Source organism: Ylistrum balloti, unplaced genomic scaffold (genome assembly GCF_031769215.1).
Source record: "Ylistrum balloti isolate Yb309-2 unplaced genomic scaffold, AGI_CSIRO_Ybal_v1 Utg370516, whole genome shotgun sequence".
NCBI lineage: Eukaryota > Metazoa > Mollusca > Bivalvia > Pectinida > Pectinidae > Ylistrum > Ylistrum balloti.
This window is the reverse complement of record NW_026782331.1, coordinates 516,744-532,882: the sequence shown is the minus strand read 5'-3', so window position 1 is coordinate 532,882 and position 16,139 is coordinate 516,744. Positions and strand designations below refer to the sequence as shown.

Sequence of the window (16,139 nt, the reverse complement as noted above, 5' to 3'; positions counted from 1 at the left end):
TAATTGTTTAAGAAACAGCCAAGTACATATATATGTAAATAGTCTGAAGGGCCCTGGCTCTCTATACAAAATTTTATTTATTTCTTGGTACCAATCGATAAGGCGAACATGACAAAAAAGTGGATAGTCAGAAGCCCTTGGACTATCCGTACAGACAGACGAGCACTCAAACATTTTGAAATACCAGGCTATTAAGAATCGGGGATTTTGAATCACAGGGACTTTATCTAACTCCTGCCGTTTGACTTGTCACCATCCCCAACCCCTTTCCAACATGTCGAAGATCCATATGTAATATTTTCTGACTTCTATGTATTTGTCATGAAAGGTGCCTTTAAATTTACAAATACAACGAAATGCATTTTCTAGGAAAAGATATATCTCGTAAAGACATGATTTTGATAGTAATAACAATGAATTTATCAGCATTGCCATAGGGGACTACTCGATTGCTCCAATAAGAAGTCCAAATACGTCTTGTTTATGATAATATATTGAACCGGACAGCTTACATTTCTCAATAATGAAAAGTGTTTTCGCATCTCACCTTTGGCTCCTGCTGGTTTCTTCCTTTCGTGCAGACGACAATCCCACAATGCTCATTCGCGGAACTGCACGTGAAGGAAGACTTTTGCATGAAAACGCTTGCTTATTTCAAATGCATACGCCATGTATTTGGTTTAGTAATTAGGCATCATTCAATTGAAATAAGGTACTGCGTCGTACATGTCTAGCTGTTTTTAATTTTAAATACCGCGCGGTTTTAATGTTTACTTAACGTATCTTTGACTTTTCAAACGCAGCAAAGACCCCGAACACAAGAGCTCCGACGACTTGCGCAGAGCTGTTGCTAGCAACAACAACTAACACATCCGGTGGAAAGGATTTTGACTTGCTGGAGGAAACGGTGAGTTAAGAATCAACATTTTGGATAAAATATAAATAAACGTAACAGAATCATAAAAGTTGTTAATGGCAAAGAAATCAGTTAAGACTAATTTAACATTATAATGTACATAAGATAACAGAAAGAGGAAAGTAAGAAAATTCCTGCCCTGCCCGCGTCCTGATCCCAGTCTCCTCATTTTATTCGATGAAATTTACATTCAGTACCTGTACAAGCCAACATGTTAGTCTTATTTTGATAATATAAAAAGTAAGAGTAGCAGTGTAAAAAACGAACATTCATGGGTTTTTAAAAGTGATACCCCTATTTCTTATATGATATTCGTCTATGAATTTACACACACCTGTCACTGTGTCTAAATCTCCTATATGTTGGATGTATTTACTCAATACATAATGATTATTGAAGTTGTCTTGTGCCTTGTAATACATATGGTTTATTTCAAATGATTTCTTCATAATTTGCACATAACTTAGAAATTATCTATGCATCATTTCTACTTATAATGAATGCATTATACATGTAGTTGCACTCTAATTTATTCTGATGGCCTGTGGCTGTAGGCTGTAATGTTGGTTTGGAATTTATTGATACCAGAATGTTTCTCATTAACACCAGAAACTCTTGATATAATGTCAGAATATTTTATGTTATATTAATAGTTGGTTTGTATCCATAAGTAAATTTACAGTATACTTTTGTGAATCTATCTGCTGACATTTCTCTAAATCTACATGTAAGCAATAACAGATATTCTGTCTGTCCCAAATGTTTGTTATTTTGATTCTTCCATTTTATTACAATCTGTATATCACTTAAGATTTGGTTTAGATATCAGAAAAAATTTGCAAAAGTTAAAAGAAAAAGAGGAAAAAACTCGAGTGATATATACATACAATGTTTGTTTTCATGACAAGAAACAAAACTAATTTAAAAGATATTAAAATGTGAAATCTAATTTAAGGAGAATTCAACTTTTGTGGTATGCATGTAAATAAGATTCCCAGATACTCTCTATATATATGCTGTTTAAATGTGAAGAAAAATTGTTCATCTACATTCACACTCTTATCTGATGTCAATTATATCTTTAAATACAAAACTGATTGATTTTATCAGTAAGCATATGGTAATAAATTATTATTAGTGTTTTTTTTTCCTTTTGTTTTAGCCATAGAAAACAGCAACATGCCTTCTAATCCAGATGAACCCTATTACTGTTCACAACAAATCAACATCCCCCCATCTCTACCAGACATTCTGAAACAGTTCACCAAGGCAGCTATTCGCACACAACCCAAGGATGTCCTTGCTTGGTCAGCAGCGTAAGTACAAATCAACTGTCTCTGGGTGTGTAAAGAAATTTAGACCAGTCTAAAAGATAGTGTCTGAACAGTAATTTCATTTTATCAAAACTATTCATAGATTTTTCTGATTTCAAATACACTAAATGTCAACAAGGTAGGTTTTGGTTTAAATTCATTAAGATAAGAAAATGGGGGTTACGCAATAGAAACATTATCAGTTTTACATTTCTTTTTATAGTGATTGTGGTTATAGATACATTAAGTGTAGTACAGATGTACATGTAATGTAATTATAGATTACGTGTTGTAATTATGAATTACAACAGTCAAAATGATTGCAAATTACTTACAACTTGTGTTTTTGATATGTAATTAATTGAAAACGATAGTTTGAAAATTGCATGAAAATTGATTTGTCATAGTACATCTTTTTGTATATTTATTTCTTCCTGCATATAACAGATATTTCAGAGCTATGTCTAAGGGAGAAACACCGCCTGTGAAAGAAAGACTGGAAATGCCAGTAGCCACACAGAAGACAGATACTGGGTTGACACCTGGTCTTTTGAGAGTTTTGAACAAACAGGTAAAGGGAGGAATGACCTACAACTATGTAACACAAACACACTCTGCTGGCAAAAAAAAATTAGGGTAGAGAACACAAATTAGAAGCACTGATGTCCACAAAATCATAAAAATCCCCAAATTAGCATGTACTGTTAATGGGCATATACATGAAAGGTCCATATTGGATAGGCCCCCAGTGTAACAAACAACACTCAGTGTTGAACACTTTAAATGTACCTGAGTATATATATTTCCTTAACAAAATGATTGAAAAATCAAAGTAATTTCGAAAGATTAAGAAAATTTCATTTCTGATGGTATAAGATTTTATTTGATTTTTTGCAAAGACAAAAAATATGTCCATTTAATGTTTACATAAATATAATACACTATGTAAAACAAGTCACATGTAGCACTTTGTAAACAAAACACTTAATTATGAGTAACTGTATATCATGATTCAGTCTGTACCTGAGAGATCTACATGTGTCTGACCTATCAATACATGGCTAAATTAAGAAATGATCTTAGCTGAACTCATATCCTTATAGAAAATAAATAAACATTATGGCTCACTTATTCATAAGTCATTTCTAAATTTATATGAACCATGATAGAATCATACATCAGTGCAATAGAACTGCATATCATGTGCATAAATGTACTACAGCAAATTATATGCATTTTTCTATAGAAAGACATTGTGCATTTATCCTGAAGACCTTACGTGCACATTACACACCATATGTAACATTGCGCAATCCCATGACTGTAAATGACATTCATGTTGTCAGGACATGACTCTGGTGTAATAAATCAGAGTATTTTTAAGAGCCTGGTATCAAATTGTAGCTGAATGAATATTTGAACTAATTGACAACCTCTGATACACATTTAAAAAGTAATCAAATTAGCTTTATATTTACAACAATTAGATCATGTTTTTGTGTATTATTTACATTGTAAACAACAAGATCTTTGTTGTCGTTCTGTATACTTTATTTCTCACTCTGCATGAGAAATAATAAACCCTCATATTTACTCTAATTCACAACTTTCTTTTGCAGTTATCTCCCCTAGATCATCCATGAAGGTTTATAGTTTTAAATTGAAATTAGTTAGAATTTCACTGAACATAAAGTTAGCCTAGCACAAATTATGCATCTATGACTTTTGAAAAAAAAAAAAAAAAAAAAATAGAAATGATTAAAACAGAAAGTATGTGCATGGCCACATATGTTAAGCTATTAGAGCAGATCCCTTTTAGAAAATTGTTTTATTCTGACCATCTGTCATACATTCCCAGACACCGACTCTGACTCAACTGTGAGGTTTCAGACCTACTATTGGTTAGGGAAGTATAAATCTAACTATAATAAATCCTGGTATTATTTGAAAACTGAATATCTAAAGTTGTCTGTAGTTACATGAGTTGATGACAGAACAATTCCTATAAATTATTAAGCACACTCTTTTGTATAACATTGAAAAATGTTAACAGCTTTAGCTATACCTATGCAGAAAATTTGTCTTGATTTTGATTGCAGATATTGACAAAGGACTGTGATTTTTTATCAGATTACACTGTAGTACGTTCACAAATAACTTACCTGCTGAAAAGATTTCATGATCGGATCTGAAGTTCTCGCATATGACATTCAATACTTTCTGTTCTGTAAAATAGAATTTTTTTGTGATATAATGTACACCAAAATATGAAAACCAAAAATATTTTGTCAATAAATGCAAGATAATGTTCCAAATATAGAAATAAACATTACATTACAAATAAAACAACATTTTTTTACTACTAAACAGATTTAGAGAAAAGACAAACTTAAAGTCTATGTCAGTCCATTCTCTCAATACCCTAGGGTTATGATCACTTTTGTTCTCTGCATCACTTTTGCATTTCATGGCAAAATTTAAGTTTCCGTGTGTAACACCTTGTGGATAAGACAAGAAGACTAGTTTGATCCTTTGATGTACATCAAACAAATCTCAAGGTTACATAATGGTTTGTTGTACTGCCTTTGAAGTCTTTGTAATTTTCAAAGGAGCTTATCAGTCTGTGTTTAGTCAGTTTTTTTTTATCTCCTGGAACCACTGTAGACCATTCAAATTACTTCACCTGTGCCTTCAGTTTTGCCATGACATGTTCCAGGGGTGCAGATAGGGAAAATGATCCTAACCCCTGAAATACTATGAAGTAGTAAAGGGTATATTCATCTAGAGAGTTTTCATTGCTGTCAGTATATTTGTACCTCAGGACATCTTAATTAACAACTTTTTTGGTATCATGCAGCACCTTACTGTTTTGGTTAACTGCCTCCTTCAGTAACAAATAAATAGGTTGGATTTTATCATGAAAAAATATTTTTTGAGTCCAATAAACAAATGTGATATGGTCTTACCAAGCAATCCTCTTGTATTCTAGTATTGGCATCTAATATAAAAATAATGATTAGAGATGAATATATATCAAATAACATTAGAATAGTGAATTAATTGAATTTATATTTTCCTTATAGTCACATGCATTATGTTTTCTTTCCTAACAGCTGGGACCCAAGAAAACAGTTCCTCTGAAAGTTGTGGAAGAAAAATGGCAGGATGTAGCACTTCCTAAGGAGCAATTTGACGAGATTGTTCGAATCGGTAGTTTTGGTGGTGATGTAGAATGGAACAAATTCTTCACACTGGCTTGTTCAGCATTAGGGGAGGTAACTTGTTTATTACTTTATTCTTTTTTGATTAGGTGGTATCCAATTCAGCTCTTACTCATTTTAGTGCCTACCTAATCACTAATGATAGATATGGTAAAGGACATATAATGAAATGTCCCTGTGACAGATCAATCAATAATGGCCCTATGTTAGTATACATATAGGTACAAACTGTGCAGTGAGAATATCCTACTAGCCAAGTGCTTAAGAGAACTTTGGTCTTAAATAACAAATCTTCTTTGTTGAATATTGTTATTTAATTTTATTATTTCCTTTCATATCATAGACCACTTGCAGATGTGCATTTTTAGATTTTTTTTTTCTTATTCTTGGTTACTATACATATGTGTTTGTGTAATGACCTGTAGCTCACAGTAAGATTTAAATTCTGGGAATATTTCTCTTAAAACTTTATTTAACTGTGATTGTGTATCATTTTTTCCAACATCAAACGGAAAATGGAAGTGATGATGAAATTAAAAAAAAGTTATACTTTGTTGGGAATTTAAGAAGAAAAATCATAATGTCTGAATGGAAAATACATACATTTCATCTGTCCCCGAGAAAGAACAGATTAACAGTGTAGGTTAAATTATTTCTGTAAATCACTTATATTTCATGTGGGATGAATTTTCATGTTAATATATAAGGAGAGTGAATTCAAATCTGTCTCATTTATTTGTAAGAAAATAATTCTGGATGGCATCCATGATGAGTTGGTTACTGAATCTGAATCTGAAAGTGTTCTTCCTCAAATTGCTCATCATTTGCGAATTTAAAGTCATTTCTAGATCAGCGTTTACAATCATGTATTCATGAATATGTCTGAAGGGGTAAGTTTGCAAAATAAAATCTTTGCCAAACCTAGGTGATTTGAAGTAGTTCCGTGGTGACTGGATGTTAGATACTGAAAATCAGGGCACAATCGCGTATTCCAACATACGTGTGAACTTTTTAACAGTGAAGGGACCTAATTATATTACAAAATCAAAAACAAGTCTACTTCAGTTTAGAAAAATGGATTTCCTCGAATGTTAGATAAAAAAAGATCTAATCTAGAGTCAGGGATAAATTCATTTTTGGATCCCGACAGCGGGATATGTACCTGGAGTCTACCTGTGCATTAATAAGGAGCACTGTATTGTTAAGTATTGTGGATTTTTTTTTTTTTTTTTTTTTGTTTATATATGTATGATATATGCATATATTTATATTACCAAGTTTACATAACTTATTGGAAAATACATTTACTTTATCAGCTTCTTCATTTTCATAACATAACACAGAAATTAAAGAATACATCAGTTCTTTGTATTGATTCATGTCGTTCTGACGATAAAGTTCACTGTGATCTATCTACTCTAATGTTTTTATAAAATTTGCTTTTGGAGTGATGGAACGTGAATGCCTTTTAAGTACATAATTGCTTTTTTGGGTATAAACATCTGCCATGAAATATTGTGAAAGGAAACTGGGTCATTGTGCGGCTGTCACCTGCTAACGCACTATCACCAACATGTAGTGTAATGTACTTTGTGTCTTGTGTCTTCCAATTGTCTCTTACGAAACGCTAATCTGCCTTCTCATTAATGAGCCAAGAGGAAGTTGTAGAGTGAAATGTAGTTTTTGTCCATTTCTTTGATGTCATTGTTGACAATTATTATGGTTTAGACTACAGAGTGAGAGCAAATGTTAATTGCACAACCAGTAGGTTTCCTAGCATGGGGGTGTGTACTTGAGCTACTGCTAATTATATTGTGCAAGTAATTGGAAGATTGATTCTGATTACAAGAGTATCCTTTGCAGTAAACAGATTGAAGAAACCAAATTTGGTTTCCTTTTTTTAGACGGTTTAAAAGAAAGAAAAGTCTTGAGTATTTTGAAACTTTATTTACATGTACCTAGTATATATTTATGTAGTTGATTGAAGATTTATCACCTATGAGACTAGCTGTCTTCAGTGGGTAACTTAGTACTACTTCATGTGCTATATGTATTTTAGGTAGGTTTTGCTTCAAGAAGAGAAAGTATAAAACTCTACTCCTCAGATGAAAATTGACTCTTTCTGGTTCAGTGTTGATATTTCCACCTAAAGAAAAGTTGGGGTTTGTGTAATTGACGGTTTTTCTACTTACAACATAATCTGTTGTCTTCTCAGTTCACATTGTCTGTCCTTTTGTGTTGGTGTCTCATTAGTTTCTGATGTCTTCCCTTTTTTTAGTGTCTCTTTAGTTTCTGATGTCTTCCCTTTTGTTTTGGTGTCTCTTTAGTTTCTGATGTCTTCCCTTTTGTTTTGGTGACTCTTTAATTTCTGGTGTCTTCCCTTTTGTTTTGATGTCTCCTTAGTTTCTGATGTTTTCCCTTTTGTTTTGGTGACTCTTTAGTTTCTGATGTCTTCCCTTTTGTTTTGATGTCTCCTTAGTTTCTGATGTCTTCCCTTTTGTTTTGGTGTCTCTTTAGTTTTTGATGTCTTCCCTTTTGTTTTGGTGACTCCTTAGTTTCTGATGTTTTCCCTTTTGTTTTGGTGTCTCTTTAGTTTCTGAAGTCTTTCCTTTTCTTTTGGCATCTCCTCAGTTCCTGTGGAAAAAATAAAACACCATTTTCATTTCACACAAAATATTATTTACACTGAACCCTCAGGGAATTTTTATTTACATCCTATCTATTTGTGGTTATCAGCAGTCTTAGAATTTCTGGTTTTGTGGAATGGAGGTGAAACAGAACTCCGTATAGAAAACTACATTGATATATTACCAGTGGACTCGTCTATCACCTTCAGCTCTTTCTTTGAATTTGTTTGTCTCCAGCAGCAATTGGTCACATTTATTGATTACATTCATGGCATTAACTCCAAGAAGAAAATAAAGAATATGCAATCTCATCAAACTGGTTGTGGTGAAGTTTAATGTCCCCTGTTACTGTAGAATCAATGATTGGACATTTTAATTCTGTAATAAAACACTGTGTTAACTGTTCCATTTTCAATACACTTTGGGTCTAACATTTCACAACATACAGTGGTGATTGAAACACGACTCCCATGCATTTGCGACAGTTCTTGCATTTCATCCATTGACATACTTGTTAGAGGCCTCAGACTTGTGGATTTATTGCTCTTAAAGCTGTAGTCAACTTGTATCATTCACAGCATAAAAATAGGAGTACTTAGTGAAATTGGAAGTGCTTTTACTGAAAAAACATGGCCAGTTTTTCCCTATGTAGAAATGCTGTCACTTGTCATTCATGGTTCAGATGGCTATGTTTTGATTATGAAAAGTCAGTAAGTATGTTGTATTTATGATAGAGTAGAGTGATGTTTGAGGTAGAATTTTAGAATTCATTAGTACCAATTCACAGATCCTAGATATAATTTTAGTAGGTGTTTGAGTACAGTATAGGGATTCATGATTGACCAGAGTGATGTTTCATGCAAAATTTAGAATTCATTAGTACTACTCCACATATCCTAGGTACTATGGAGTTTGAGTTACTGTTGGACCAATACAGGCTTCATATACTGAAAGGGCACATGTCTGGTCACTTTTCAGGTCACATGGGAGAAATCAGTCCATACTCCAAACACAGGTCATGTCACCAAAAGTCCTAGCTGTAAGATTCTGATATTTGTTGGTTTTATTTGAGTCACTATGGTACAAAGACCTTCCATCACTACAGGGATGAACTATACAACTCGGGAATTGTCATTGAGCTAGTATAATTAATTTGCATTGATTGTGATTATAGGCATTCATGTGCAACCTATAGCTCTAGCATTGTGTTCATTGATTACAAACATTTGTTATCAGCATAGTTAGCATATTTGTAATACCTTGGTACAAACTACATGAACATTTATGCCATAAATAAATGCATAGATGTGCATAAATTTTAAGATTAGAACTGATAAACCATGCATTTGTATTTAAAATAATCATTAGATCAACCCGAATGAAATATTTGCGATTGATTTCAATATTTGACTTTAATCAGGGCTGTTTAGGTTGTATCTTCTACTGTATATTGAGTTTGTGCTACAACTCTCTGGTAATGTCTGATTTAGCTATGAGAAAACTAGTGTCAATTACAACGCCTTTTAACAATTAGTCTTGTGCATTTCTAAAACCGGCTGCATTTGGTATTGTGTTTGATTTTGGAGTGTGTCCGTTAGATAGATTTCTTGCTGTGTTTTTTTTCTCAGACAGTAGAAAAAGGGTGAATAGGTAGATTTTAATGCCAATTTCGATAAGATTGCTGTTTTTTCCTTTTCAGCTTGAGAATAAGAAATGTTAATAAACAAAAAACCATACACATTTGAATTGTATCTTTCAGAACCTGACTGATGCGATGAAGCTTGTGTGTGAGATCTTAACAGCAGATCCTGAGGGAGGCCCAGCACGGATACCATTCCCCCTGTTCAAGGAGTTGTATACATACCTAGCACAGATTGATGGCGATATTTCACAGGGTCACATAGATGATACCATCTCCCATCTCAAATATGATGTGTAAGTCAACCCTCTGGTGTCTTCCAAATGAGTCAGCTTATCATAATATGTTTTCCGTAACCGGCATGCTGCGTTTTACTACATTTATTAGATATATATTGTCGGTATATGAAAATGATATCATTTTATTGAATCATGGGTCTGCAATATAGCGTGCCTCCCCATCTAGATATTTTTTATTTCTTTCTTTCACTGTGGATTTTTTTCAGTCACCTCGGGTTTCAAAATTTAGGCCCTTGGCACCACTGACAAGCCCTAGAAAAACAAAACGGCTGTATAATGCATATTTAATTCATCGTTTGGCTCATGTGTATCTAACTCTAGATTTGTATTAAATGATGGTATTAACTTGTGTGTTTTTTGTACAAGCATGGTTCACTGGCACATGTAAAGTGCTGTAACAGGTTGAGATCAATCTATAGGTTAATTCAAGGGGATAAAGCACAACGTCCCTCAAATGCTTGATTTGATAAAATGTATGCAGTGTTGTCTTCATTCCTGGATCACTATTCTGTACTACAAGTACATGTAATGTAACACTGATCTTAATACCTGGTCTCTACTCTATATCAACTAACCAATATAACAAAATTGTATCATTGTCAGATAGGTATATCATTGCATCTGTATAGATATTACATGGTCTCTCTGGTATCCAATTTTTTAGGGTCCTGTTTAAGATAATAAAAAAAAAGGCATTCATTTTTTCATTAGATTTACCAATGCCTGGCATTGATTGATGAGTCTGTCTCTTCATATCAAAAAAATTATCATAAATTGATTTTGAAATCTTTTCTCATGTAATCGGTGGTTATTTTTGTGTTTCAAAATGGTTACATTAAGACGATACTGTTTTGTTTTAACCACTCCACTTTTTCACCCAGAAGGCTCCATGTTTTGTAGTCACAGAGCAGAAATGTCTCTACAACCGTGAAGCAAAAATTAGAATCATATAACCCAATGGTTTTTGAGTTTCCTATAAAAATACATCTGTAACCTGTAATGTCATTGTGTCATTATACAGGCACAAATTATTTTTAGATGACACTATTAGTATACAATGGAAACCATTGTGTAGTGAACCAATCATACTGCTAAGGTTTGAAGAATCAAAAGGAATTACTGTAGTAACTATATATAGCTACTGTACAATGTTGCTATGGAGACAAAACTTTCAGAACTTGCAAGTACATACATTTTGTGAAAAGGTTGACTGCAAGTTAAAATTTCATTTTTTAACCTCTGCACATGATCAATGAATAAGGTAATATGGACTAGGGATAGGGTTAGTGTTAAACTGTAACGGTTTCGCAATCAATATCTGCTTGGAGTGATAGGTCATAAGGTTTCTAGGTGAGTGTGATAGTGACATAGACGTTACAAGAATATAAAATACAATTCATGAATTTTTTTCCTTTTCTTACTGCAGTGAAAAACAAGATGGCTACATCCAACCTAGGAATTTCCTCAGCCCGGAAGGTCCAAAGTTGTCAATGCCACCACCATCATCCTAGGGAAAGAAACTGACTCGTTTACCACTCCGAACATATCAAATCACTACCTGGAACCTCATTCTACATTAAAACCTGCCACAAAGACATTAATGGAGGAATATTACAGCAACAATTTCATTGTACGAAACTGTGTCTAACAAACATGTGTCCGTCCCGGGAACCTGCAGTGCTGTACTTGTTTTACATGTTACAGAGTAGCTATTCCTCCTTACCAGTTTATTTTGTAGACTGAGAAAAATTTTCACAGAAACTGTAACTTGTAATTAATGTTTTGTTAGTGATATTACTGTGAATACTGAAACATAACTTTCTATTTGTCGTAGCAGTTTCAATAGTAGTCTTCAGATGATAATCTATATTTCTTAGTATAAGTTTAATTCCTTAAGGGAGAGAATTTCCTGAGATAAAACCCAGATATTAAGACAATATTTTTTCTTGCAGTTTAAAGAGTATTTGTTATCAATTGTTATCATTCCTTCTAGATATAAATTGTTTCTATATATTTGAAAAGTTACTGAATACATAGCCAAGTCATGAAGACTTTATTGTCAAGCTGTTGATTTGATATCATATTTCAGAATTTCTGTCTCACTGCTGAAAAAGTCAGGTTCACAAATTTATAACTTTACCTAAATGTTCCTTCTTGTCGTCTATATATTTATTTCAGAAAGCTATTAGAAAGGATTATATTTTCATGCAATGATTGTTCTTAAATACAATGTTTCACTTGTTCTGAAATACTGTACATACATGTGTATTAAAGATGTGATGTCAGACATAATTAAATTTTTCAAACTAAGAAATTTTTCTCTTCTCTTTATGAGAATTTGTTTTGAAAAAATATGGCTTTCATGGACTACGGGTGCATAATTTAGGCCACAGGTAGATTTGACAAATGCTTTTTGTAGATAATTAGGTCATTTGACTCAAACCCATAACCTTTAGCCATTCTATTTCATCTGTCGTCATGCACCATCTGCCATGAACTTTTCCATTAAAATGACTTCTTCTCAATAACCAGAAGGCTCAGAGTACTGCTATTGGGCCTGTAACACGATAGGATGAAGGGCTACCAAATTTGTTAATATAAGTGACCTTGAGCCACTTTCAAGGTCACAGGGGTTAAACATGTCAAAGGTTTAAACAACTTTTTCACAATAAATGTAATGCCCAGGGTGTTGATATTTGGCCCATAACCTGCTTAAATGAAGGGCTACCAAGTTCATATCTTTGACCTTGACCTACTTTTAAGGTCAAAGGTGTCAAACACGTCAAAATCTTTAAATGAGATCTTCTCAATAATAAAAAAGTCCATGATACTGATATTTGGCCTTTAGCATGCTGATGAAGGGCTACCAAGTTTGTTCACCTTGACTTACTGTCAAGGTCACAGTGGTCAAATGTGTTGAATTGCGTAAGTACCTTCTCCTCAATAACGAAAAGGCCAAGGGTTTTGATAATGGGCATGTAGCATACTTTTTCAACAACCAATATGTCCAGAGTAATGGTATTCGTGTAGTGCATGTATAAAGAATATGATTTCAAGTTTGTAGAAAATGTCTTTATGAACCAACCAATTTCCTCTATGTAATCTGTAGTGTAGTTGAGCAATTTATTTTAGGCATGTTTGGACTCTTTTTTTTTATATATAGATCTTTATAGTCAGACGACCCTTAAGACCAGTGGGCTTCTTCCTACTTTTGAGCATCTTGCTTGTGATGCTTGCCATAGATTTGAAAGTTTTCAAGACTGGGTGCTCTTATCCAAATAAGAAATGTTGCTTGTGTAAGGTGTACACAAATATCTAAGATGGGGCATTTCATGTGGGTCCCTTTTACACGGTGAGTAAAACGTTTCCTTTCATTCAGGGTCATGCCTGTACCAGATGAATAGCCAAACTCAATGAAAATGTGTAAACTGTGAATTCAGAGATCAGCGTCTTGCTAAATTTGTAACACCGCTTTGATGACTGTATAATTGACAATACCAGGGTTGATTGATAAGTTGTGAGCATAAAAAAAAGTTATATTGAAGAAGTTAAGCAGGTACGTCTTTTTTCAGCTATACTGTTCCATGACTATTTAAGGCTGTGTACCCCAAGACTGGTGCCATTTGGTCAGTTTATGTCAAAGAGGTAGCACTCTGAAATATACTTGGCAAGTGACTTTTGCAAAATGGACAAAATCGCTGAAAGAGCTGTGATTGAATATTTGCATAACAAAGGTCCAGTACGTAAGGATATTCATACTGATACGGTAGCAACACTAGGGAATAATTCCCGTTCATATGCTACAGTGAAAAGGTGGATGGAGGAATGTAAGCTGGCAGGCAGAGCATTGGGGATGACGCCTGTCCTGGAAGACCTGTCACTGTTGCAACCCCAGGCCAATCAAGTCCATGGTATTGTTATGGCTGACAGGCCAGTTACAGAAAGACATGTAGCCAGTACAGTTGGGATTTCACAGGAAGGAGTACATTTCATTCTGACGGAATCAGAATGTTCTTAGCCCTTCAGCTACCAAGACTTCTGACAGTTGATCAGAAGTACACCAGGCGGACTTTGTCGCATGCTAATCTGAACCTGTTGGAGGCAGATCCAGCAAAAGTCTGTACCTATGTATAAGACGTGTGCACCATTTCACTCCAGAGGCCAACAGCAATCTAAACAATGGAAGCACCCTGGTTCACCCCCGCCAAAGAAGGCAAAAATTGTTCCATCAGCTGGAAGGGTTATTGCCTCTGAGATGCTGATGGTATTCTAATGGTAGATTATCTGTAAAAGGGACAAACAATCAATGGCACGTATTATGCAAAACTCAGCGGCGCGGAAACTCAGTAAAGGTGTGTTGCCCTGTGTTCAAGTCTGTCATTGCCATTGCTGTCATTAACGACTGTGGCTTTGAATTGATAGGATATTCGCCTTATTTGCCTGATCTCACTTCATCAGACTTCCGTTTATTTCCAAAATTGAAAAAGGCCATTTCCGTTACTCTCTTTCGGTCAGATGATGACGTCATACATTTAGAGAAGGATTTTCTGAGTGGTAAAGAAAAGGACTTCTTTAAAAGTGTCATTGAGGCCCTTAAACATCGCCGGCAAAGTGTATAGATATTGAAAGGGATTATGTTGAAAAATAATGCAATATGTCCGCCAAAAGTCAAAGCATTAAAGATGAGGCTCACAATTGATCAGCTAGCCCTCATAACTTATTTTGATCCCACTTTTGATTTTGATTCCACTTTTTTTTTTACTAAAGTCATGTACAAAAATTCCTCAGATCAGATTTGTTAGTGCATTTTGACCAAAGTCACTGTCACTGTTTAAGATCACTCAACTGTCTGTTGACCTGACGTGCATTTTCATCAATATTGTGGCATTTTAAACATTTTTATTTGAAATAAATTCTTCTCAGTGACCTAGAAACCAGACGTCATGATATTGATCAAATACCAATTTTGGATCAAGGACTATCATGTTTTTAATGACGATGGAAAACTTTCAAGGTCACATGTTTGTAATGTGTTTAGAGTGTATAATCACTTTAATGAAAGGTAGAAGGTCGTGATGTTTTCCTCGGGCTCATTCTTCCGGACGCAACATCTGGCACGCGTTCTCTTAAAGTAACAGTCATTAATTGAGTTGGTAAGGATCACACTCTTCTCGATCATTTTGATATTTGATTTTGTTTGCTGAATTTGTCGTCACTTGAACAGCCAGGGTCATTTTTGAGGCGGAGTTTTCCTGTAGTAGCTGATCATGACCTCATTGAATACGATGTATTTAGGCCCAACGCATGATGTCCAAAGCAATTTTGGCAATGTGTATTGTCAAAGGACAAAACACGAAATGTACATGACGGTCAGTGGTATAAGGATCTTATAAGGAAATACAGAAATGTTAGAACGGCTTGAGGACAATAATAAAAAATATGGTTTTTGATATTGTTTTCACATTACGGAATATTGAAACATGTTGATTAGGGATGTAGTTTGCTACACAGAGATTTGGAATCAACATGAAACACCATCCAACTCTAGTCGTACTTTGTTACCTTGTATGAACGACCCATTGTGTCATAAGGTTTGGTGACGTGATCACGAGGGGGAATGAAGCGAGTCAATGGTGGAACGGACAAGTCGGTCCGCTTTAGAAATAGGTGTCATGGATTGACGATGGGTTTTATCATTAGGAAAATTACTATTTATAAAGTAGTTGATTTGTTTTAGAGTTGGTGCCATAGACTGTGATAATTTAACGGAACCACTCTATCAGCAACACTGATGAAACTGTCATCTGGTGACCCAATTTACGGATCTCATAAATATAAATTGGATATCTGACTATGTCCATTTATGTGCAATAAACACGCCATGTATTTTTACCCGATTTCTTCTGTCCATTTCGCATATAGTCTCCTATTCTTCACCGCCAGCTTCGAAAAAAATGGTGTACTAGATCACCGGAAAAAAATAATGATTATAACTATTCTGTATTTGCTTTGTTCATTATAAGCATGAACATGTTCCCTTGCGAAATCAGTACATGTGTAATGTAATATCAGGATTGCCTTCGTTGTATTTGCTTTTCAAAGTGTGACTTTCGGTGGTAAAGTT

General features: G+C 34.3%; 1 protein-coding gene across 1 annotated transcript; it reads left to right on the top strand.

Annotated features, from left to right (window-relative positions):
* The first annotated feature begins 879 nt into the window (after positions 1-879).
* LOC132555802 (ropporin-1-like protein) lies at positions 880-12,297 on the top strand. The gene is made up of 6 exons (XM_060220166.1): positions 880-907; positions 2,079-2,232; positions 2,677-2,800; positions 5,343-5,504; positions 9,837-10,012; positions 11,442-12,297. Exons 2-6 carry the CDS (start codon positions 2,096-2,098, stop codon positions 11,524-11,526), a joined length of 684 nt encoding a protein of 227 aa, XP_060076149.1. The 5' UTR covers positions 880-907; positions 2,079-2,095; the 3' UTR covers positions 11,527-12,297.
* Positions 12,298-16,139: the final 3,842 nt, after the last annotated feature.